This window comes from Plasmodium gallinaceum (assembly GCF_900005855.1).
Source record: "Plasmodium gallinaceum strain 8A genome assembly, contig: PGAL8A_v1_32, whole genome shotgun sequence".
Classification (NCBI taxonomy): Eukaryota; Apicomplexa; class Aconoidasida; order Haemosporida; family Plasmodiidae; genus Plasmodium; species Plasmodium gallinaceum.
This window is the reverse complement of record NW_021628338.1, coordinates 611,445-635,074: the sequence shown is the minus strand read 5'-3', so window position 1 is coordinate 635,074 and position 23,630 is coordinate 611,445. Positions and strand designations below refer to the sequence as shown.

Genomic DNA, 23,630 nt, shown 5'->3' with positions numbered 1-23,630 from the left:
TATTTTTTTTTTTTTTTTTTTTTTTTTTTTTTTTTCCTGTATTTATTAATTTAAAAGGTATTTTCTCAATTATGTTTTCATTTTAAAATTATATTAAAAAAATAAAAATACATTAGCAATAATAACAATTTTAAAATATGTTATAAAAAAAAAAATTAAAAATAAATATTTTAAACGTTTTTTTAAAATTAATGAAATTTTATATATTTTTTTTTATTATATTAAAAATTTATTACATAAAAAAAAAAAAAAATTCCCTCCAAGAAAAATATTTATATGAATCTAAGTTAATGCATATTTGTAGATAATTTTTAAAAAAATTAATAATTTCGTTTAAAAATATAAAAAAAATAAATATTATCTTTTTTTTTTTTATTTTTTTTTAAATTGAAAGTTTATAAGTAAATTATATAAATTTAATAAAAAAAAAAAATATGTTTACATATTTATAAATATATATATGTTCCTATTTATTGTAAACATTTTTTTTTTAAAAATGTAGAATTTTTTCTTCAAATAAGTAATGTGACAATAAGTCTTGATTTAAAAAATATATATAAATTATTTAAAATCTAAGAATACTAATATCTTGTTAAATAAAAAGAAAAAAAAAGTTAATTCTAATAATATATGTGAATAATTAAAACCTTTAAAAAAAAAAAAAAAAAAATAATAATAATAATAATAAATTAATTTTATATATAATATTTTTCATTATTTTAAAGCAATAAAAAATGGCAAAAAAAAGAGAAACAAAAAAAAAAAAAAAAAAAAGATATACTTATTTATAAAACATAAAAATAGGAAAACTAATATAAAAATCTATCATTAATAATATTATAAAGTGTAAAAATTTCCTTCTGATTTTTTTTAACATCTTCTTTATTTAAAACAAGAGGAACTTCTCCATTAGGTGTTAAAATATAAAAATCAATTAAATTTTTATCTGGTTGAACATGTTCTATATTTTCATATTTAACATAAGAACTACCTCCGATATTCTTATTTTCTAATTTATTTATATTTTTATCTTCAACTATATCAACTAAATGTTTTAAATTTCTTACTTCAATATTTTTAACTTTTAGAACAATGCAATCACTATAATAATATCCAATAGTTAATTTAGATGGTAATATATTCTTTAATATTACTATTTCATCACCTTCATTTTTTTTAAAAAAATTATACTGTATTAATCTATTAATTTCAGGATTATCAGTTTCATTTTCTGTATATAAATTTTTAGATAATGTTGTGAAAACTAAACCACCATAAATAAAATATTTATTCCGTATATCCCAATTATGTTGAGAGATTAAGTAATTAATTTTTGATAATTTAACAACTACACTTTTTATTTCTTTATTTCTTACTACTTTTACTACACATAAATCATCAATAAATTTATCATTAAAAAGGTATTGAAATCCAACAGATTCATCATTCCTTAATTTTGTAGTTCCATCATTATTTATATTTTTACCATCTACACTTAAAATTACATCATTTATTTTTAACCCATAACATTTATCTTCCTTATTAGAATAATTTATTATTTTTTCACTTAATTTTTGTTTTTTCATAGTCATTTTTATATCTATATTATCTTTTTCATTTTTTTTGATATAATTGCAATAATCAATATCAGACTTTTTATATTTCATTTGGTTTTCATCTACTTCAGTTACTAATATTCCTATATTCTCCTTAATAGCTTTTTTTTTTTCTAGATTATTTAAACCTAATGTTTCACGAATATGAGGGTTTTCTAATGGTTCGAATTTTACTCCTAAAAATGCATAGCCGTTATAATGATTTGTTTTATATATATCTAAAAGAAAATGTTTAATTATAGTAGTTGGTATAATATAAGAAATACTGTTTCCCATTTTGTATGACTGAAAACAAATACCAACCACCTTTCCTTTTACTAAAGCTGGACCTCCACTATTTCCTGGATTCATTGGTGCATCTATTTGAGTTAATAATAACCTTAAAAAAAAAAAAAAAAATTAATATAAAAAGATTAATATTAATTATATTCTTATAATTTTACAATTAAAATAAGAATTTTCATTTTTACTTGTAATTTGAATGTTTATAATATTGTACATCTAATCTACTAATAATTCCTTTTGATATACTCAATTTGTCTCCACCTGACGGATATCCAACTGTTATTACGTCATCTCTCAAAGAAGGAAGAGAACCAAGTTCAAGTGGTTTTATATCTTTATAAAAACGCTTATCTTGTACAACTAAAATAGCTATGTCAGCCTCATGTGCTACATATATAACTTCAGATTCATATTTTTTTGGGTTCCTAATATTATAATTCATAAATATATATAATTTTTATTTTATTTTATTTTATTTTTTTTTTATTCTTTTTATTGATTATTTATTTTTAAAATTAAATTAATTTTTATACCCGTGTTTTCTTATTAAAATTCTGGTGCTGTAAGAAATGTTATGAGCGTTTGTTAATATTAAACCTCCTTCAATAACAAACCCAGAACTATAAATAAAAAAAATACAAAATATATTAAAATAATGTATTAAATATATAAATATAAATCAAATAATTTTATTATATACCCAGTCAAATGTTTAGGTGAATTATTTTGCCATAACATTTCTATATTAGGTCTAGTAACATCAACATATAATTTAACAACTCCTTTAAAAATCTTATTCAGAGAATCCGTTTCTTCTAGTCCTTTTATATCAATGTTGTTGTTTTTATCTTTTTCGTTAAATTGAGAATTTAACTCATTACTCACAAATATTTTCTTTAAATTTTCTAAAAGTTTTTCACTTATTATGGAATTTTTTGAAATATTATTAGTTTTAAATTTGTTATTATTTCTTGAAATATCATTTTTTAATATATCACTTTTTCCTTTATTATTAAAAACCTTTATTTCATTAGTTGTCGAATAAGGATTAAAATAGTCTAAAAATTTATAAAATCATACATAAATTTTAATTTTAATTATAATTTTTTTTTTTTTTTTTTTTTTTTTTTTTTTTTTTTTTAAATATTCTTACTTGGAAAAAATCTTAAAAATCTTATAAATTTATTTTCTTTATTTTTTTTAGAATCATCAAAGATTGGATTATTACCTTGCTTAATAGATACGTAATATTTATCTGGTTCATCTTCTAATATATTTTCTTTTTCATCAAATTTTTTGAAATTGTTTTTATTCTTAAATATTAAATTATCATGGAATAGTTTTTTTTTAATGAATTTTAAAAAGTTAGATACAAATGCATTTTTAATATCTTTTGCTTCATATTGATCATTAATTAATTTCAGTTTTCCTAATTTTTCTTCTTTATTTTTTGTATTATTTTGGAAAATTTGTCCATTACGATTTTTATTTTCCTCATAATTTCTTTTTTCATTTATTAATGAATTATCGAAGATAATTTGTTTTATTGGATTTATAGTATTACCTTTATTTTTTAATTTTGGTCTATTATTTTTTTTTTCTCCTAAAAATAAATCAATATTTCCATCTAAATGATTACTATTTTCATTTTCTTTTAAATTTAATATTTCTCTTACGTTTGCATTCTTTTTCGTTTTTAATTCTAAATTAGGATGAAACGTAACTTTTTTTAGAACAAAGGGGTTGTCTATTGTGTCTTTGTTACTATTTCCTTTATTACTAAAGAAAGGATTATTAAAATGAGAAAAAACTAATTTATTTAAACCTGGATCTAATTTATGTATACTATAAGATTCATCATTCTTTATTTTATTATTGAACACATTTGTAAATGTATTTTCTTTTGTTTCATTTCTTTTTTTATTTATGTTACTATCTTTTATTAATTTATTATTATTTTGTTTCTCACTATTATTTACCAATTTATTATTATTATATTTTTCATCATTTTTTATTTTATTTTTTAATAAATTTAATATGTCTACACCATTATTATTTAATGCTCCTTTTTCTATATCGTTTTTTTTTGTATATGTTACAACTGGTATTTCCTTTTTTTTTTCTCTTAATTTTTCGTCTTCATTAATTAATTCTGTTTTTTCTTTTCTATTATATAATTCATTTACTTCATTTAAATTATTTTTCAATTCATTTTCTTCTTCTCCGTTATTAGAAAGTGAATTGTTTGTATCTCCTTCTGTATCGTTATATTTTTCATCTTCATCATTTTCTATTTCATTTTTGTTATTTTCTATTTCATCTTCATAGTTTTCTATTTCATTTTCGTTATTTTCTACTGCATTCTCATAGTTATCTATTTCATTTTCGTTATTTTCTACTTCATTCTCATAGTTATCTATTTCATTTTCGTTATTTTCTACTTCATTCTCATAGTTATCTATTTCATTTTCGTTATTTTCCATTTTATCTTCATCGTTTTCTATTTCATTTTCATAGTTTTCTATTTCATTTTCATTATTTTCTATTTGATCAATATTATCTTTTGTTATATTATTAATGCTTTTAAAATTATTTCTACTATATTCTATATCATTATTATCATCTTCATATGCATAATTATTTTCTTCATCGTTATAATTTTTTAATCCATCTAAATTTCCTTCTATCTCATCTACATTTTCTTCTTCATTGTTTCTATGAAGTTTCATAAAATTATCATAATTTTTTAATTTTAAATCTTCTAGTTTTTCAATTTCATCTTGTAGTGTTGGGAATGTCACTTTTTCTATATCTAATGCATTATCTAAAAAAAGAGGTTGAAAAAACTCATGCAATTTTCTACCTACACATTCATTTTTTTCTATATAATTAACTAAGTAACTCAAATTATAATCAACATTTTGAAAATTTAGAAATGTTACAATTAACACTTTAAATAAAAATACAATATTATGTAATTTCATTTTCTATTTTATTATAAAAAATAAGTATGATTCAAATTGATTTATAATTAGGAAAAATATAATATAATAAAAATACTTAGCCTATCCTTAACATTATTTTTATATTTAAAATAACAATATCAATTAATCCATATATTATTTTTTTGAAATTAATTGTTAGTTATTATTTTTTAATGCACCAATTTGCATTTAAAAAGATATTAAATTTTTATAAAATGCATATTTATATAAATATGCATATTAATTTTATTAAGTTTAACTTTTAAAAAAAAAAGAAAAAAAAAACAGAAAAAGAGAAAAATATAATATATATATTCATATAAATACAACCATATGCTTCATATATGAATACATTCACATATATATATATATATATATTGATCTTTTATAAAAAAAAAAAAAAAAAAATTATTTATTCTGATTATTTGAAAGATCTTTATTTTCTTCATTTTTAACTAAATCTTCTTCATTATTTGATTGTTCATTTGTTTCTGTTTTCTTGTTATTTGAGGAATTTTCTTTTGATTCATTTTTATCAAATACATTAGAATTATTGTTAATTTTACTTAAAATATCAGAAATATAATTAGTATCTTGTATTAAAGATGCATTATTTTTATCAATTTCATCAGTCTTCGTTAAATCATTTTCTTTTGAGATGTTTTTATCATTATTATAAATATTTTCATTTATTACATATTTTGAATTTTCTACAATATTTTCATCTTTATCTAATTTAAATACTTTTTCGTAGCTTTCATTTTCTTTTTTTTCTTTTGAGTCTTCTAATTTATTTTCATTATTATTATCAAAATTATTTTTATAACTTTCATTAACTAATGTTAAGTTTTCTTCTTTTTTATTATAATGAATATTATTATCCGATTCTTCTTTATTTGTATTATCTGACTTATTTTTTTCAGTGTATTCTTTTAATGATAATATTAAGGCTTCTTTTAATTCATTATCAATATCTTTCATATTTTCAATCTCTTCGATAGTAGGTAAATCATTATTATTATTATTTTTTTCATTCAAATTTTGATTTTCTTCTAGTGACATTTGCATAGCGCTTATTAGTTGCTCATCTTGCATATTGTCTATATTAAAATCATTATGATTTAAAAATGAATTCAAAACAAATTTACTTAAGTTTGTTTCATTTTCAGGGCATTCAATGAATCTACAATTATCGTTATTATTAACACTTTCAAATAACTTCATTAATTTATCTCTATTTTTATTTGTATTTCCAAAACTAATTATATCTACAGAAATATTATTTTTCTTTAATTGTTTTCCTGTATTAATTAGTTGTTTTTCATTTACATCAAAAGGACTACCAATAAATAAAATAATTTTTTGTTCTAAATTTTTATCAACTCTGTGTTTTAAAGCCAATTGTGCTATTAATAAACTTCTTATAATATCACATGTTCCATCTAGTTTTATATCATGAATACATGATAAAAGCTGACCTATATCATTTGTTAAAGAAACTTTTACTTTTATTTTATCTCCTGCCATCATTAATATTCCGATATTGTTTTTATAATGCATACTTGTTTTATTACAACATAACACATTTATACAATCAATCTACATATTTAAAAAATAAAATAAAATAATCATATACATATATAAATAATATTAAATATAAGTAATGTCAATAATATATTAATTATTTAATATAAATTATATAATTATTATTCCTTATTATATTTTTTTTTCATTTTTTTTTTTAAACATATTTTTATTATTATTTATTTGTTCATTATTATCAAATATTCTAATATGTTATATATTATTTATATTCATGGAAATTTAATTTTCCCTATATATATATATGTATATATTTTATGTTTACTAATTACCTGTGATAAAAATCTATTTGGTATAATATCTTCATTTCTATTATAATCACTGTTATCTATACAAATAATAGTTGCTTCAATATTACTCATTTTAAAAAATGTAAATTTTGCTATTATTCATAACATGTATTATTTTTAAAAAAAATAACAAAAATTATATATGATAAAAAAAAAAAAAAAACTCCTTAATTAAAATATTACTTGGAATGCAAAAATAAAATATATTGAAATCCTTAATTTTTATATATAAAAAATAAAATAAAAATATGTATATTTTATATAAATGTAATATATTTATATTTTATTATTTTTTTTTTTTTTAAATTAAAAAGAATAAAATGAAATATTTTTTTTCATAATGATAGATTGTAATTTTTTCTATTTTTAATAAATTTTATTTTATCATATTTATTTATGCTATTATACATTTTGTTATCAAATTCTTTTTGCTTAAATATTATTATTTTATCCTTTTTACAAAATTATTCTTTACGTACATAAATATATATATATATATATTTTTTTTTAATTTTGCAATTTTTTGTAATAAAATTCTTTTTGTTTTTATAATCCGCATGAATATTATTAATTCGTTCGTTTTTATATATATGCTGGATTAAGAACAAAAGGATAAAAAAAAAAAAAAAAAAAAAAATTTACACACTATAAAATTTATATATACATTTATGTAATTTTATTTTCTTTTAAAATATATAAATTATTATTTGAATTTTGAAACTGTGATGCTAAGAATTTTTAAAACTAAAAATTTATTCAATTCAAAGATACTTCAAAAACGTAATTATTTTTTTAACAAAATGGAAAAAAATATTATAAAAAGAGAAGAGAATGAAGTTGAAGAAAGAAACGAAGAAATAGATAATATAGAAAACATAGATAAAAGATTTAATGAAATAATTTCAATTTCTTGTGAATGTATTCAACCAGAAGAATTAAAAACAAAATTACTTTTAAAAAGAAGATTAATATGTTATGATGGGTTTGAACCATCTGGTCGTATGCACATAGCTCAAGGTAAAAAAAGATAAAAAATAAGATATAGTACTACTTTATGAAACAAAATATTGTAAAAATAATTAAATATCTTCATAAAAATAACAATAATATATATATATATTTCTCATAAATAATGAGATAAATAATTTATTTTTTTTAGATTTTTTTTATATGCTCATTTTATAAAATTATTTTTTATTTCTACATTATGAGATTTAACAATAAAAATATTTTTATTTTTTTTTATTTTTTATTATTTTTTATTTTTTTTTATTTTTTATTATTTTTTATTATTTTTTTTTATAGGTTTATTAAAATGTTTGATTGTAAATAAATTAACAAGTAATGGTTGCAAATTTATATTTTGGATAGCTGATTGGTTTGCACAATTAAATAATAAAATGTCAGGAGATTTAAAAAAAATAAGAAAAATGGGAAATTATTTTATTGAAGTATGGAAATCATGTGGTATGAATATGGAAAATGTAGAATTTTTGTGGGCGAGTGATGAAATAAACAAAAAACCAAATGATTATTGGTCATTAGTAATTGATATTTCAAGAAGTTTTAATATTAATAGAATTAAAAGATGTTTAAAAATTATGGGTAGAAGTGAAGGTGAAGATAATTATTGTTCTCAAATATTATATCCATGTATGCAATGTGCTGATATATTTTTTTTAAATGTTGATATATGTCAATTAGGAATTGATCAAAGAAAGGTAAATATGTTAGCAAGAGAATATTGTGATATTAAAAAAATGAAGAAAAAACCAATAATTTTATCTCATGAAATGTTACCAGGTTTATTAGAAGGACAAGAAAAAATGTCAAAATCAGATGAAAATTCTGCAATATTTATGGATGATTTAGAAGCAGATGTTAATAGAAAAATTAAAAAAGCATATTGCCCACCAAATATAATAGAAAATAATCCAATTTTTTCTTATGCTAAATCAATAATATACCCATATTATAATAAATTTCATTTAGTCAGAAAAGAAAAAAATGGAGGTTTGGATAAAAATAAATTATAGCAATCTTTATATAAATTATTTGAAAACTTTTAAAAAAAAATATAAAAAATAATAAACTTTAATTTTTTTTTTTTTTTTTTTTCTAATAGGTGATAAAATATATTATGATATTAAAGAATTAGAAAATGATTATATCAGTGGATTAGTTCATCCATTAGATTTAAAAGATAATGTTGCCATCTATATTAACAAATTATTGCAACCTGTGAGAGATCATTTTCAAAATAATGCAGAAGCAAAAAAATTATTAAGTGAAATAAAAAAATATAAAGTAACAAAATAATTTTATAAAAATTTACACTAACAAATTAAAAATATGATATAATTTTCTATATAAAGGTTCATAGTAACTTTAAAGTTATTTCTTTAATAAACATTTTTTTTTTTTTTTCCCCCTTTTTATTAAAAAAAAAAAAAAAAATTTTAAATAGTTATAGAAAATATTCAGATTAAAAATCTTTCTTTCTGTAAATAATAATATTTATGTATTAGCATATGGGACACTTTCTCAATTTTGTTATAAAATAGAATTATAAGTATTCTTTATATATTTAATAATTTTGTTATTTATTTCTTTTTAATTTTTTATGGATTATATTTTAAAAGTAAATATTGTTTATTATGTATGTATGTTTGTATATATATAATATCTATATTTTTTTACTTTGAAGTAATTTTAATTTTATATATATATATATATATATATTTATATATATATATAGTTATTTAAAATTTTAAATACATTCATATTATTACATTATTAATTATTTTATAAGTGATATTTAGTTATTTGTTATTGTTATAAATTAATTTTAGTTATATAATTTGGATAATATAGATATTACACATTATTTATTTAATTTCCTTTATATATTTACACTATAAATTTTTTATTAACAATATTTTTTTTTTTTTTTTTTTTTATATCGTATAATAGATATTTATTCAAGCTTTCATATAAATATTTTAATATTAAATTTATGTTATATTTTTTTTTTTTTTTTAAAGTTTATATTTTTTATAGAAAAAAAAATAAAATAAAAATAAATATAAATAAAAATAAAACTAAAATTATATATATATATATATCTATTCTTATTTTAAAATGTAAAAAATTAATGATATTATTTATATATAAAAAAATTGATACCTTTAATAATTAAAATTATTAAAATTATTAAAATTATTAAAATTATTAAAATTAATAAAATTACATATTTTGAAAGATTACTTGATAATTATATAACTTGAAATATAAGTATGTAATTACATAATATGTATAAAATTTTTCTTTTTTTTTTTTTTTTTAAATTCAAATTTTTTAAACTATGAAATGAAAATTTATAATTATATATTTGGGAGTATAGTAGATTCGTATCATCACATTGAAAAAATTAAAAATATTTTTGAATATAGTAGAATTAACAAATATTTTAAAGAAATAAATATACTGAATAAATATCTTAATAATTATAAATTAGGAATTGAAGAAAATAGAAATAAAATTAAAAAAGATGTTCATTTAATATTAAGGAACAATTATTTAAGGTTTGAAAAAAATATAGAAGATGAATTGATATTAATGAATAGATATATATACTTTGAAGTTAAGAGTGAAGATTATGTTATGATATGTAGGAAAAAAGTAAAAAGAAAACATATTAATAATTTTGATTTTTATCAGAATAAATCAATTAATGAATTAAAAAATGAGAAGATTATTTCTAATTTAGTATCAGAAATTATAGCTATATTTCCAATAAATTTCAATATAAAATTTTTTAAAATACATAGAAATAATTTCTTTTCATTTATAATTGAAAGAAATGATAACCATTTGAATTATTGTTATATATTTAAAAATTCTGTTCCTATTAAAGATTCAAATATTGATAATATTGATTCTAATTATATTTTGAAAAATATTTGTAGCGAAAATGAAGTAATAAATAATTTGAAAAAAAAGAAAAGAAAAGATGAAAAAAATGAGCTACAAAAAAAAAGATTTCTGAAAAAAGAAAATATATATAACAATAGAAATAATGGAATTATAGAAAAAAATAATATAGACGAATGTTATGATAAATATAACTATAATTGTAATGGTAATGGTAATAATTTGTATAAAATAAAATTTTCTATGATATCAAAATGTATCTACTTAAAAGATGGTATACAAAACATGGAATTTATACCATTAAAAAATAAAATAGATTTTTTATCTACTGAATTAAATAATAAATATAGATGTGATAAATGTTATTTGAACTGTTCTATTAATGATAAGAAGCTAATATTCGAAGAAAAACAAAAAGAATATTTTTTGAATTTATACAAAAGTAAAGATAAGAAGAAAATTTTTCTTTTGAGTGGAAGTCATTTACATAATAAATTATTTTTTCTTCATATAAATTATAAAAAAAGTAATAATTATCAAATAAATTTTATTCAATTTAAATGTTCCTTTTTAAGGGGGAAATGTTTTATGGAGAATTTTTATCATTATATTATTTTTATATACCAAAATGGTAGCAATATAGATATATATTTTATGAATGATAATAACTTAAATTATATTCTAGAAAAAAAAAAGAAAAAAAAAGATGTCCTATATTCTCATAAGTATATTGTTTTTTTAAGAAGAGAAATAATGCAAATAGATAATTTTTTAAAAAAAATAATAACATTAGAAAATTACACCTTACAAGATTTTGATTTCACTAAATATGGTTTAATTCTTTACTTATATAAATATTTTTTAAAACCATATATATGTGTATTATATTTATTTAGAAAACACGTTTATTTAATTAATAATAATATTAATAATGGCAATAATTATAATACTAAAACAGTAAAATCTAAAATTTTAAAAAAAAAGAATAATGAAAAAGAAAATAGATTAATTGCAAAATTAAAAATGTTTATCCTTCCTATTAAAAAGGGAAGTATAATATGTGGTATTAATAATATTTTTGAGAATCCTTTTATAAATTTTTATATATCAAATACATTTATAAATAATATTAATTTGGTAATAAATTTAAGGAAATGCTTAATTGCATTACCTAAAAATATATATAAAGATAAAGAGTTTTTTTTTAAAAATAAAAATATTCTTTATGATAATGAACTTGAAGAAATTTTTAAAAAAAATAAAGAATTCGATATAATCGATGTATTTATAAATTCAAGAGATAATAAAAAAATTCCTATTACCTTAATCTATAAAAAAATTAATAATAATAATATATATAGTATGGATAAAGTTTATAAAAACTTCCATCAATATGTAATTGAAGAGAGTAATGAAAAAGGATATAAAAATAATATAACTACTAATTATTACAGTATTTTTAAAAGTCATCTACCTTTTTTTGCTAATTCTAGTAAGGCAATTATTAATGTTTATCCATTTTATAATGAGATAAATATATGTAATTACACTGATGAATATTATTTTTATCTTTTGAATAATTTTGTTATTATTTATTTACATTTAAGAGGGTCTGGAGGGATTCAAATGAAAAAGGATAAGAATATATCAAGAACTTATGAAAAAATAAAAATGATTCATGACTTAATTGATTGTATTAATTTTATTAAATATAAAAACATAAGCGACACACAAAATATTTCCTTATATTTATATTCTAATAGTGGATTATTTGGAGGTTATATATTAAATCATTTAAAAAAATTTGTTCAAAATATTATTTTTATAAATCCTTTTTTAGATTTTTTTAATAATTTAACAAATTTTAATAATCCATATGTCAAATCAGAAATGCTTGTTTTTGGTTATATGGATGGTAATTCACTTCTTTTAAGAAATAACACGATAGAAATATACCAAAAGAAAAAAAAAAAAAAAAAAAAATCATGTTGTGTGTTAATGGGAAAAAATACCAATAGTTTCCCATTTCTGAGAATGTATAAAAAGTGTGTATTTATAAAAGGAAAACACAAAAATTTTAAAAAACATATAAATAGCTATAAAAAAATAAAATTCAAAAATTTTATAAATAATATTAAAAATAACTTATTCTTTTTATATTCTTTTTGTCCTTACTTTAATATAACACCAAATTATTCTGAAGTTTTTACAAATGAAAAAAAACATAAAAATGAATTAATTTTCATAAATGAAAGGAATAATATTCCATTAAAAAATAGAACTATTTTATTTTTAAACAAATATGATGTAATATGCCCAAATTATAATTCAATTAAATACTTTTTAAAATATTTGAATTATAAAAAAATAGATATAAAAAATTACTATTTTGTAAAAACAGATTTAACATTAATAAATAAAAAAATGAATTTTTTAAACTATCATAATTCTCATAATCATAAAGGTGATTTTTATATTTCATATTCAAAGAGAGGTGGGCACAGCGGATTTAATAGTTACTTATCATTTTTAAATCAGACAATAGATAAAATATATTTTCATATTTTTAAAAACTAAAAAAAGAGAAAATATATTTTAAAACATTTGTATATATATATATTATTTTAATATATTAATACTTTTGTATAATTTATATATAAATATATATATATATCATTTTTAAAAATTAATACATTTTTGTTCTTTTTTTTTTTTAGTTTCAAAATTTAAAACTAATAAAAATTTTGGTTCTTAATATATGATATAAAATCCTTTATTCTTTTTAATTGTTTTTTGTAATTATTCTTACTTTTTTTTTCTTTTCTTTTTTTTTTTCCTTTAAATAATATTAAAAATCAAATTTGTTAAGTATTTTTAATTAAAAAGCTTCCATAACTATATATAAAAGAAAATAAGATTTTTCTTAAAATAAAATATGTTAATATTTTATTTTAAAAATATATATATATATATTTTTTTTTTTTTTTAATTAAAAGATAACTGTAGTATTCATGTAACTTTTTTATTAAAAGAAATAAAAGTTAATTACACAGAAAAATATAATATATATTTAAAAAAAAAAAAAAAATATATGTATGTAAAAAATGTATAAAAAATTAAAAAAAAAAAAAAAATATATGTAAAAAATGAATAAAAATAAAGTAATAAAAAAAGGAAAGAAAATATTTGTGAATTATTTTCCAGAAAATAGTAGATTTTATTAATAGAAGCATATGAATATAAAAAAAAAAAAATATATATATATAGAATGATAAAAATAGTATATCTATATTTACATATATAAATTAAAATACATAAATATATTTCTATTTTAAAAAATAAAATAATATTAATACTTATAAAAGTTGTAGGGTAATTTATCATGGATAGCTCGTTTATTGAACTAATAAAAGATATAAAAAGAGATGACAGTGTGAAAAATTTAGAAAAAAATTATCAAATATGTGTAAATAAATTAAAGGAACTAGAAAAAAAAAAACAGAATGATAAAATATTTGTTCTGAATTCTATAAATAAAGAAAAATCATTTATATTATTAAAATTGCTATATTTACAAATGTTTGGTAAAAAAATTGATAAAGAGTATAATTTTTCTGTAATTGAACTTTTAACCTGTAATAAATATATTTTAAAAAGAAGAGGTTATTTTTTTTTGAACAATATTAATGATAATGAAGATATTATTTTTTTATCAATTAATTTATTTAAAAAAGAATTATATAAAGAAAATATTGCAAACAGTGAAAATAGTAAAAAATCCAATGTTATAAATTCTATATCTAATTTTAGTAATGCAATAATTAAAGATAATATCAACTTATTTAATAAAGTAGATCTAAATAAAAATCAATTTATGCATGGTGTAAATATGGCTAAAGATTTTAAAATTTTTAATACAGTTTTAATTTTAAATAGTATAAGTAATATATGTACAGATATTATGAGTAATAATATTTATAATGATATATTCTTGTTATTAAATAGTAGTTACATGTATATTAGAAAAAAAACTATTATTTGTTTTTATAAATTAGTTATATGCAATTTAGATATTTTGCATTTATTTTTAGATTTTATAAAAAAACATTTTGTTTCTCTTTATAATAATCAAAGTACATCTTATGAAAAAAGTTTAAATGATGAAATTGATTATACATATAGAAATAACACTTTTCTTTGCTGTTTAATTATTAATATATTAGCTGAAATATTTTCTACATTAGAAAAAAATGATGAAAAGAATAATAAGGATAAATGTAAAAACATAAATGGAAAAAGAAAAGATGAAGAAAATGAAGAAGGAAAAAATGTGAATAATGTACACACCGTTTCTGAATACTTAAAAAAATTTTTGTCTTTTATTCCTTTTATTTATAATATTTTAAACGAAAGATTAAGTTTAATAGATAATTGGAAATTGATAAAAATAATTAAATTTCTTAACAAATTAATAAAATATGAAATGAGAATTTATAAGAAGTTTTTATCTATTATAATTCATATATTTTATACAAATAGAGCAAAAAGTGTTGTTTTTGCATGTTTTGAATTTATTCTTTTTAATTACAAAAAAATTTACGATATTGATATAAATATTAATCAATATATAACTAATGGTGTTGAATTAGAAAAACAATGTACAATTAATAACAATAGTATTATTGAAATTGATAAAAAAAAAAACCAAGAAAATGCTATCACATCAGAAAATAAAATAATTAAAGAAAATAATAAAGTAGTTAATGATATAGATGATAAAAATTATTCTAATAATTTTGATAAATTTTTATATTATTGTTTTAAACAATTATTAAAATATTTTTTTAGTGAAGATAAAAATATAGTTTATATAACAACTAAATTATATGAATATGTTTTTCTCATTACTGATTTATATGATGCTTTTGTACATCATGATTTATTAAATGATTTTTCCCACAATATTTTAAAAAATTTTTATCAGAAAGATTTATCTATTAGAAAAAATTTATTAAGTATCTTATATTATTTAATAAATAAAAAAAACTTTCAAAATATTGCTTATAATATTATTGTGTATTTATATAATAATGTGGAAAATAATTTTTCCGATGAATATATAAATGTCATTTTAAACTATGGAAAAAATAATTTACATAATTTGGAGAATATAAATTTATATGTTTTTATATTATTTTATATATTATGTCTAAATAATCACAATAAGGAATTAGATACACTTAATCAAATTTTTCAAATAAATAAAGAAGTTAAAGAAACACATATAACTACAATATTTCTGAGTTGCATTTTTATAATAACATATGGAACAATAATTATAAAAAATAATTTAGAAAAAAATCATTATGCTTTTGATGATGTATATTTAAATAAAAAAACATTCGAAATAGTAAACACTAATGAAATAAGTGATAACAATCATTTGGATATCTATAATAATTCAAATTGCTATGAAAATTACAAGGTAAAAAATAATAATGGTGATAATAAAGTAAATGAAATATACAAGGATATTATAAGCATAAAATGTGATAATACTTATGATAATATGAATGATAAAATTAATGATTCATTGTATGAAAAAAAGGAGATGGAAAAATATAGAATTATAAATAATGTTTTTAATGATGAAAATTATGATATAATGATAATGAACGATATATATAATTTTAAAAAAGAATTCAAAGAATTAGAAAAATTAAATAAATATGATATATTTGAATACATTATTGTAATATTAAATTTATATGATAAGATAAACCAGAACAAAAAAAAATTTATATATCAAGATTTGAACTGCATAAATGTTGCTTCTTTTGAGTTTATTGTTTATTTTATTAGTATTTATGTTGAAGAAACATATGATAAAATAAAAGAATTCAAAAGTAAAGAATTTTTAAAAATATTTTTCTTTTCATTATACTTATTTTTTATTAATTTTAGCTCAAGTAGTATATTATGGAATATCACTAAGATTTTTATTTTTTTTTATCAGTTCAAGGAAAATGATGATTTACATTTTTATTTTCAAAAACTGGAGTATCATATTAATTATTTAATAAATCAAAAAAATGATGTCGCAAACTTAGATAAATGTTTTATGTTAAAAAATATCTTATCTCTTTTAAATAACAAACAAAATAAAGATACTTTTAATTTTTATAATTATTTTACTAATTTTTTAGAATTAAAAGAATCTGATAAAAATTTTGATTTTGAAAAGCCTTTTAAATATGATGATTCCTTTTTTTATGATACTGAAGAAAAAAAAGAAAAAAAAAAAAAAAAAACTTTTGAAAAAGTATATTTAGGTAGTAATATAACAAATGTTAATAATAATAATGAAAAAAATTTAAATAAAGAAGAAAATATACATATAGAAAAAAATATTTTAGAAAATGAATTTCTTGTATTAGTAGAAAAACAGAAAGAGTTTGTCAGAATATGGAAAGACAAAAACATATTTTTTTTGATTGACAAAAATAAACATTTTAAATTATATTTCCAAATTAATAAGGAAAAATGTTTATTGTTTTTATATTTAAAATTATTAAACAAAGGAATTATATTAAATAATTTTAATTTGTATAGTTCTTCTAATATAGCAAAATTTGATGTAATAAATAGTGAGGATTCTAATAATTTTGAATTTATTGATGATTATGAAGATAATTTTTGTGAAATGAACTTTGATAAAAATAATCAAAAAGAATTATTAAATAATAACTATAACATAAATAACGAAAATGATGTATGTTCTAAAAAAATAAAATGTGAAGAAATTATTGAAAAGAATTATTTTATATCTCTAAAATATGAGAAGGATGTATCCTTTATTAAATTAAGTTATGATTATTCATATAATTTTCAAAATTATGAAAATAAAAATTTATATATTCCATATGTAAATATTCAACCACTTCATTTATCAATAGATGAATTTAAAAATGTAAAATTTAAAAAAAAAAAAAAAAAAAAATATATTATTCCCATAAAAAAATCTTAATTTAATTTTTTTTAATATTTGATAAAATTTTTTTTTTTTTTAGGTAAATAAAAAAAATGGAAAATTTAGGAACATGGTTTATGAGATAAAGATAGAAAAAAATTTAAATATAAATAAATATATTTTCAACTGTTTTTTATTTTTATCTGAATATCTAAATTTTTACTTTTTTAATATGAAGAATATTTTTCTTAATTTTCAAAAAAATGAACATCTAGATGAGCTCCGTATAATTTTTTGTATAAAAAGTTACATAGAAAAACAAAATTTAGAAGGTGGGAATTTTATTCGAAATGCATATTTCTTTATTTTAAATATATATACATGATTTTTTTTTTGTTATAAAAATTAATATTTATAGATAAAATGATCCTTCTGGTTAACATCCTACACAAGCCAAAAAATGAAATAGAAGGTTTTTGCTTTTATGATGTTACTATAAAAATAAAAATATTAAATGATTCAGAAGATTTATGTAATCAGATACTTAATTATTTTGTGTTTTATATGGAAAAAATATTTTTACAAAGAATTAAAATTAATTACTAAAATGAATCATAGTTAATTTAAAATATAATATCTTGTAGGATAAAAAAAAAAAAAATCTATAAAAATGTTTAAAGTAAATTTTTAAGGCACATTTTAGTAAAAAAATATTTTAAATACGTTTAAATTTTTCTTCAATTACACAAATTTTTTTATGTTTAGATAAATATATCAGACTGATTATTTATTTTGATTTTTTATAAATTTTTATTAGCTTTCATATATGTCTTTTGAATAATTTGAATAAAACTATTAGAATCATTCTAAATATTAAGCAAAACATTTCTAATAGTTCCTTTTTTTTTTTTTATAAAAATTTATTTAGATTATTTATTAATGTTTTATTTAATTTAATTTTTTTTTTTTTTATTTATTAAAGGTAAAAAAAAAATATATTTTTTTTGTAAGGAAATAATTTACTGAATGATAATAGATTTAATGCATATTTTTATTGCATAATACTAATAAAACTATTAGAAAAAATTAGAACAAAAAATAAAAATGTATATTTTAAAATATATTCATATTTTCATTATTATAATAGACATATTGATGCAATAAAAATATTTTTAGCTAGTATTTAAAAAATTTTTTATTATGTAATATATAAGATGTTAACACTTATAAGGTCAATATAGTAAAGTATTTTAGAATATTTAATAGATTTTTAATTGACAATTAAAAAAAAATTTTAGTTTAATTATTTAATATTTAAAATTTGTATTTAACGAACGAAAAGATAAATATTGAAATATGTATGAAAAAAAAAAAAAAGAAAAAAAACAAAAAAAAATATTAATAAAATAAAAAAAAGCAAAAGATTAAATAATAGATGCTTAATTAGTATTTAAAAATGTAAAATTATATTTTTGAACAAATAGAAAATAAGGTTGTTTTTAGACACATAAAGATTAACTATAATACATACTGTACCTTTATTTTATTACTTTTTTTTTTTTTTTTTTTTTTTTTTGTAATAAAAAGCAAATATACATTATATATTATGATTTTATTTTTATTAATTATTCTTTATTCATATATATATATGTATAATTTATTAATCTTTTTTTTTCTATTAATTTTATTTCTTTTTAATCTTAGCTACTTCTTAATATATATTTCAAATTAATTCTAATAATGAATAATAAATATATTGTATATATTTTTTTTTATCAAATTAATATATATATATATATATATATATATATATATAGATTTTCAAAATTAATAATTTTATACATATGTTTTATTAAGTATTTTTAATATTTCTTCAAATTTTTTTTTTTTAGTTTTCTTTAACTTCAATATTTTTTTTGGCTTTAGCTATTCCAACCATTGATGGTTTTCCCTTAGTTCCTCTTATGAAAACAGTAAAGTAATGTCTCATAAATGATATACTACCAAGTAAAAAGGCATTGTTGTTTTCTGATGGCACATCTATTTGCATATATGCAGGTATACAAGTATCTTCATTTAAAATCATATATTCATCTGGAGTTAATTCAACTATTAAATTTCCAAATATATATTTAATGCTAGGGTAATTTTTTAAGACTTCTTTATAATTATCTTCGTTACAAGAATTAGTAGGTATTAAGTTTAATAATGTATTTATATGAGTACTGGGCATAGTGTTATATGATGTACCTGTATCAAATATTGCATAACTTTCTTTTTCACAACATATTTTTTCTTCTCCTACATATATAGCATCTAATTTTACTTCCCAGTAGTATTCTTTAACAACTGGTAACATATAAATTTTTCCTTCATAAAAAGATTTACTTATACCTCCTATCATAAAGGTTGATGTATTGTCATAAGGAGATATATAAAATGAAAACTGCTCAAGAACATTTTTGTTTTGTTTAACTAAGTTATCAAAAAAAGGAGTACTTCCAGCTGATAACATTTCTGGAAATCCTAAACCAACTATGCCTTCAAATTCGATATATTCAAAAATATTATCTCCATCATTTTTATTATTATCTGATTCACTTTCAACTAAACCAAACGTTTGATTTCTTACTACATGTTCTCCCAATATAAAAGTCTCAGTTCCTATAGACCCAGAAATAGAACCAGAACCAAAAACTATACGTAAACGTTTTCCTATTAAGGTTCTTCTAAATGTTTTTGACTTATTAGGGTTATACCTGTGTACTTTTTTACAAGATTCTTCTTCACATTTAGTTGTAACAACCCATAAATTTGTACTTCCCGTATCAAAAATAGGATGCATTTCTTGAGGAGGAGTTCCTATTAGTAATTTTCCAACAAATTGACTATCTCTCAAATGTTTTAATGGAACTAAAAATACATTGTCATTAGTTTGTTCAACAGTTGCATTTTTATTATGTAAATCTATAAAATTTTTTTCTATATTCAGATTATTTTCTTTATATTTATGTCTTTGAATACCAGGAAGAAAATCAGATAAATCTGTTTTTATATATTCACTAAAATTCAAAAAATTTTCATTTAAGCTTAGTTCTTTTCTTTTCTTTATTTCTTCAGTGATAATATCCATATTATCTATAGAATTTCCAGAATTATGTCCAAAACTTCCAGAAATACCTTCTCCTCTTTTGACATAATATTTTACATTACCTAGTTTTAATGATTCATGATGCTTTTTAAGATTACTATGATCATTAATATTTTTTTTATTTAATTTTAAAGGTATTGCATGCGTTGCTTCATTTTCTTCATATAAACATGCAGTACAATTGTATAAATTTTGACACTCTGAACAAGGGATAGGATTTGGTCCAATTGTATATAATTTATCGCAAGAATTACCCTTAAATATATACAAAAAAAATAAAAAAATACAAAAGAATGATAAACTATTATTTTTTTTCATTTCTTCAACTTAACGTTTTATTTTATTTTTAATTTTTTATTTTTATTTCTCTTTTAGGTTTTTTTTTTTTTTTTTTTTTTAATATAGAAGTCTTAAATAAGCCCTTATGTATAAATAATACTAAAGTAAGTTGTGTAAATTGTAAATGGTAAATTTTTTATTATTCGTGAGGAAATTATCTCATAAATATGTGTTGTATCATACTGTGAATATTCTGAATTTTTCTTGATGTATTTTAAAAATATGAGAACTCCTAAAAATAAATAAACAACACTTAATTCACATTAAAGATTAAAGTAAATTATTAATATTTGGAAATTTTATGTACTTTATGTGAATATAAATAGATGCATATATCTTTAATAAAATGAAAAAGTAAAAAATTCTTTTTAATATAGATATTAATTTATATGACGAAAAAAAGTTGGTACGTGAATGTTGAACTAGCTTAGCTGTTCATTTACATGTAATAAAGATACATATTAAAATGTAACAAAAAAAAAAATATATAAATATATATATTTATATAAGAATTATGAGTTGTTAATAAAAAAACAACTTTTTTTTTTTAATTTTATATTATTTTTTTTTTTGTAACCATATAAAAAAAAAATTTATTAAAAAATTAAAAGAAATTTCATTCCATAGCAACTCCTACATAAAAAAAAGGAAAATTTTAATTTTATTTTCATAAGATAAATTCAATTATATTTTTTTTTTATATTTATTAAAACTCGTATGTCATTGATGTTTTTTTATTTTTTTTTGCATGATCTATTCACCTCTGAATGATTTAAAAATAGTGTTTCTTGATCATTTTGGTAGATTAAAAAAAAAAAAAAAAAAAAGAAAAAAAAAATCAAAAAGAAAAAAGTAAAAAAGAAAAAGAAGAAGAAAAAAAAAAAAAAAGATAAATAAGGAAAATGCTTAATAGATTAAGTTTATGAGTGTCCAATTTAAGTAAGATCTATAAAATGAAAATAAATGATGCTCGATGAAATATGGAAATATATGAAAAAAAGGATTTCATACAAGTGTGGTGAAAATTTTGTATTTTTTCTGTGAACTAAAATGTAAATATTTCAATTCATGCAAAAAAAAAAAAAAAAAAAAAAAAAAAAAAAAAAAAATCATGCATCAAATTTTTGCAATTTTGTACAACAGTTTATAAATATTAATTTTCCACACATAAAAGCTTATAAATGAAGTTATCTAATTATATATTTTCTAAATGTAAAAAAGAACTTTGATACATTAATGCATATAATAAAAAAATATTATTTTTTTTTTTAGAAATTTACAATGTTAAATAATAAAAAAAACCTAATTTTAAAAATTACCAAACGATTTTTAGCTACTTGTGTGAATGCTTTTTTTTCACACAGTATAGCTAGCCAAAAGAGATAATGAGAAAAAAACATATAAATTTTGTATTTTATAAAAATAATTAATCATTTTTTTAATATAAAAATCTTTTTAAAACGTATTATATATAATTTATTTAGCATATTATTTATTTATTTAATTTTTTAATGAGTTCGAAACTTATAATTTTTGCCTTTTTATAAAAAGAAATTGCCATATCTAAGCCTTCCTAATATTAAAGGAATTAATATATTGAAATTTGTCTATTGAATATTTTCTTACTATTTTTCATGGGATTTAATTTTTTAGAAGTAATTTCTAAGTAGAAAATATACTATAAAAAAAAAAACTTGAAAAATGTAATATAAAATTGACTTAATTTTCTTCTAACACTGTTTTATAAGAACAAAAATTTTAATAAAAATCTTTATGATACTATTTACTAATTTATTTATTTTTTTTTTATAAACAAAGAAATTATAATTTTTATTTATAATTAAAGAGAAATAAAAAAATATATATATATATATATATTTCTATTCCGGGAAGTGGAGTTACAAAGGAATGTGAAAATTGACAAATATTAAAACAGTGTATAATAGTTTTATAATAAAACCAAATAAACATAAATATTTTTTGAAAGTTATTGCAAAAGTTTAAATTTTGAAAAAAAAGGAAATTATCTTTTTAATTTTTTCTTCTATTTTTTACATGGTTTTATCATGCAAAAATATGGTAACAAAATATGTGCATTCATCTGGAATTTGGATTAAATAAAAATATGTACTAAAAAAATATATATTTTAAGGGAATAATGTTGTAAACGAATGATTTTACAATCAGTATGAATTAAAGTTTCTTTTTTTTTTTTTAATTCTTTAATTTTTTAATTTTTAATTTATCTATCTTAATAAATTCATAAAGAAATATTTTTTTATATAATAATAAAAAAAAAAAAAAAAAAAAAAAAAAAAAAAAAAAAGTTTTTGGTTTTATTTTTCATTACTTCAAAGCATTCTGGATCATTAATTTTTAATAAATAAACAAAAATTACTTATGTTTATGTTTACTTAAAAAAAAAAAAATATATGAGAAGAAAAGAAATTAAATTAAACA

The 23,630-nt window shown here is 17.0% G+C and overlaps 6 protein-coding genes across 6 annotated transcripts; 3 read left to right on the top strand and 3 right to left on the bottom strand.

The window, feature by feature from the left end:
* Positions 1-809: 809 nt before the first annotated feature.
* Positions 810-4,885, bottom strand: DegP (serine protease DegP, putative; the record flags this gene model as incomplete). The annotated part of the gene is made up of 5 exons (XM_028674545.1): positions 810-1,995; positions 2,087-2,326; positions 2,435-2,521; positions 2,602-2,959; positions 3,055-4,885. 5 exons carry the CDS (start codon positions 4,883-4,885, stop codon positions 810-812), a joined length of 3,702 nt encoding a protein of 1,233 aa, XP_028530886.1.
* A 408-nt stretch (positions 4,886-5,293) lies between these two features.
* PGAL8A_00052300 (proteasome subunit alpha type 5, putative) lies at positions 5,294-6,849 on the bottom strand (the record flags this gene model as incomplete). Its single annotated transcript, XM_028674543.1, has 2 exons — positions 5,294-6,484; positions 6,760-6,849. The coding sequence occupies 2 exons, from the start codon at positions 6,847-6,849 to the stop codon at positions 5,294-5,296; spliced, it is 1,281 nt and encodes a 426-aa protein (XP_028530885.1).
* Positions 6,850-7,577: 728 nt separating this feature from the next.
* PGAL8A_00052200 (tyrosine--tRNA ligase, putative) lies at positions 7,578-9,096 on the top strand (the record flags this gene model as incomplete). The annotated part of the gene is made up of 3 exons (XM_028674542.1): positions 7,578-7,794; positions 8,083-8,790; positions 8,903-9,096. The coding sequence occupies 3 exons, from the start codon at positions 7,578-7,580 to the stop codon at positions 9,094-9,096; spliced, it is 1,119 nt and encodes a 372-aa protein (XP_028530884.1).
* A 1,050-nt stretch (positions 9,097-10,146) lies between these two features.
* PGAL8A_00052100 (conserved Plasmodium protein, unknown function) lies at positions 10,147-13,287 on the top strand (the record flags this gene model as incomplete). The annotated part of the gene is made up of 1 exon (XM_028674541.1): positions 10,147-13,287. One exon carries the CDS (start codon positions 10,147-10,149, stop codon positions 13,285-13,287), a length of 3,141 nt encoding a protein of 1,046 aa, XP_028530883.1.
* An 805-nt stretch (positions 13,288-14,092) lies between these two features.
* Positions 14,093-18,286, top strand: PGAL8A_00052000 (AP-3 complex subunit delta, putative; the record flags this gene model as incomplete). The annotated part of the gene is made up of 3 exons (XM_028674540.1): positions 14,093-17,680; positions 17,781-18,012; positions 18,099-18,286. 3 exons carry the CDS (start codon positions 14,093-14,095, stop codon positions 18,284-18,286), a joined length of 4,008 nt encoding a protein of 1,335 aa, XP_028530882.1.
* A 1,282-nt stretch (positions 18,287-19,568) lies between these two features.
* Positions 19,569-21,149, bottom strand: PGAL8A_00051900 (plasmepsin X, putative; the record flags this gene model as incomplete). The annotated part of the gene is made up of 1 exon (XM_028674539.1): positions 19,569-21,149. One exon carries the CDS (start codon positions 21,147-21,149, stop codon positions 19,569-19,571), a length of 1,581 nt encoding a protein of 526 aa, XP_028530881.1.
* Between the last annotated feature and the right edge of the window lie 2,481 nt (positions 21,150-23,630).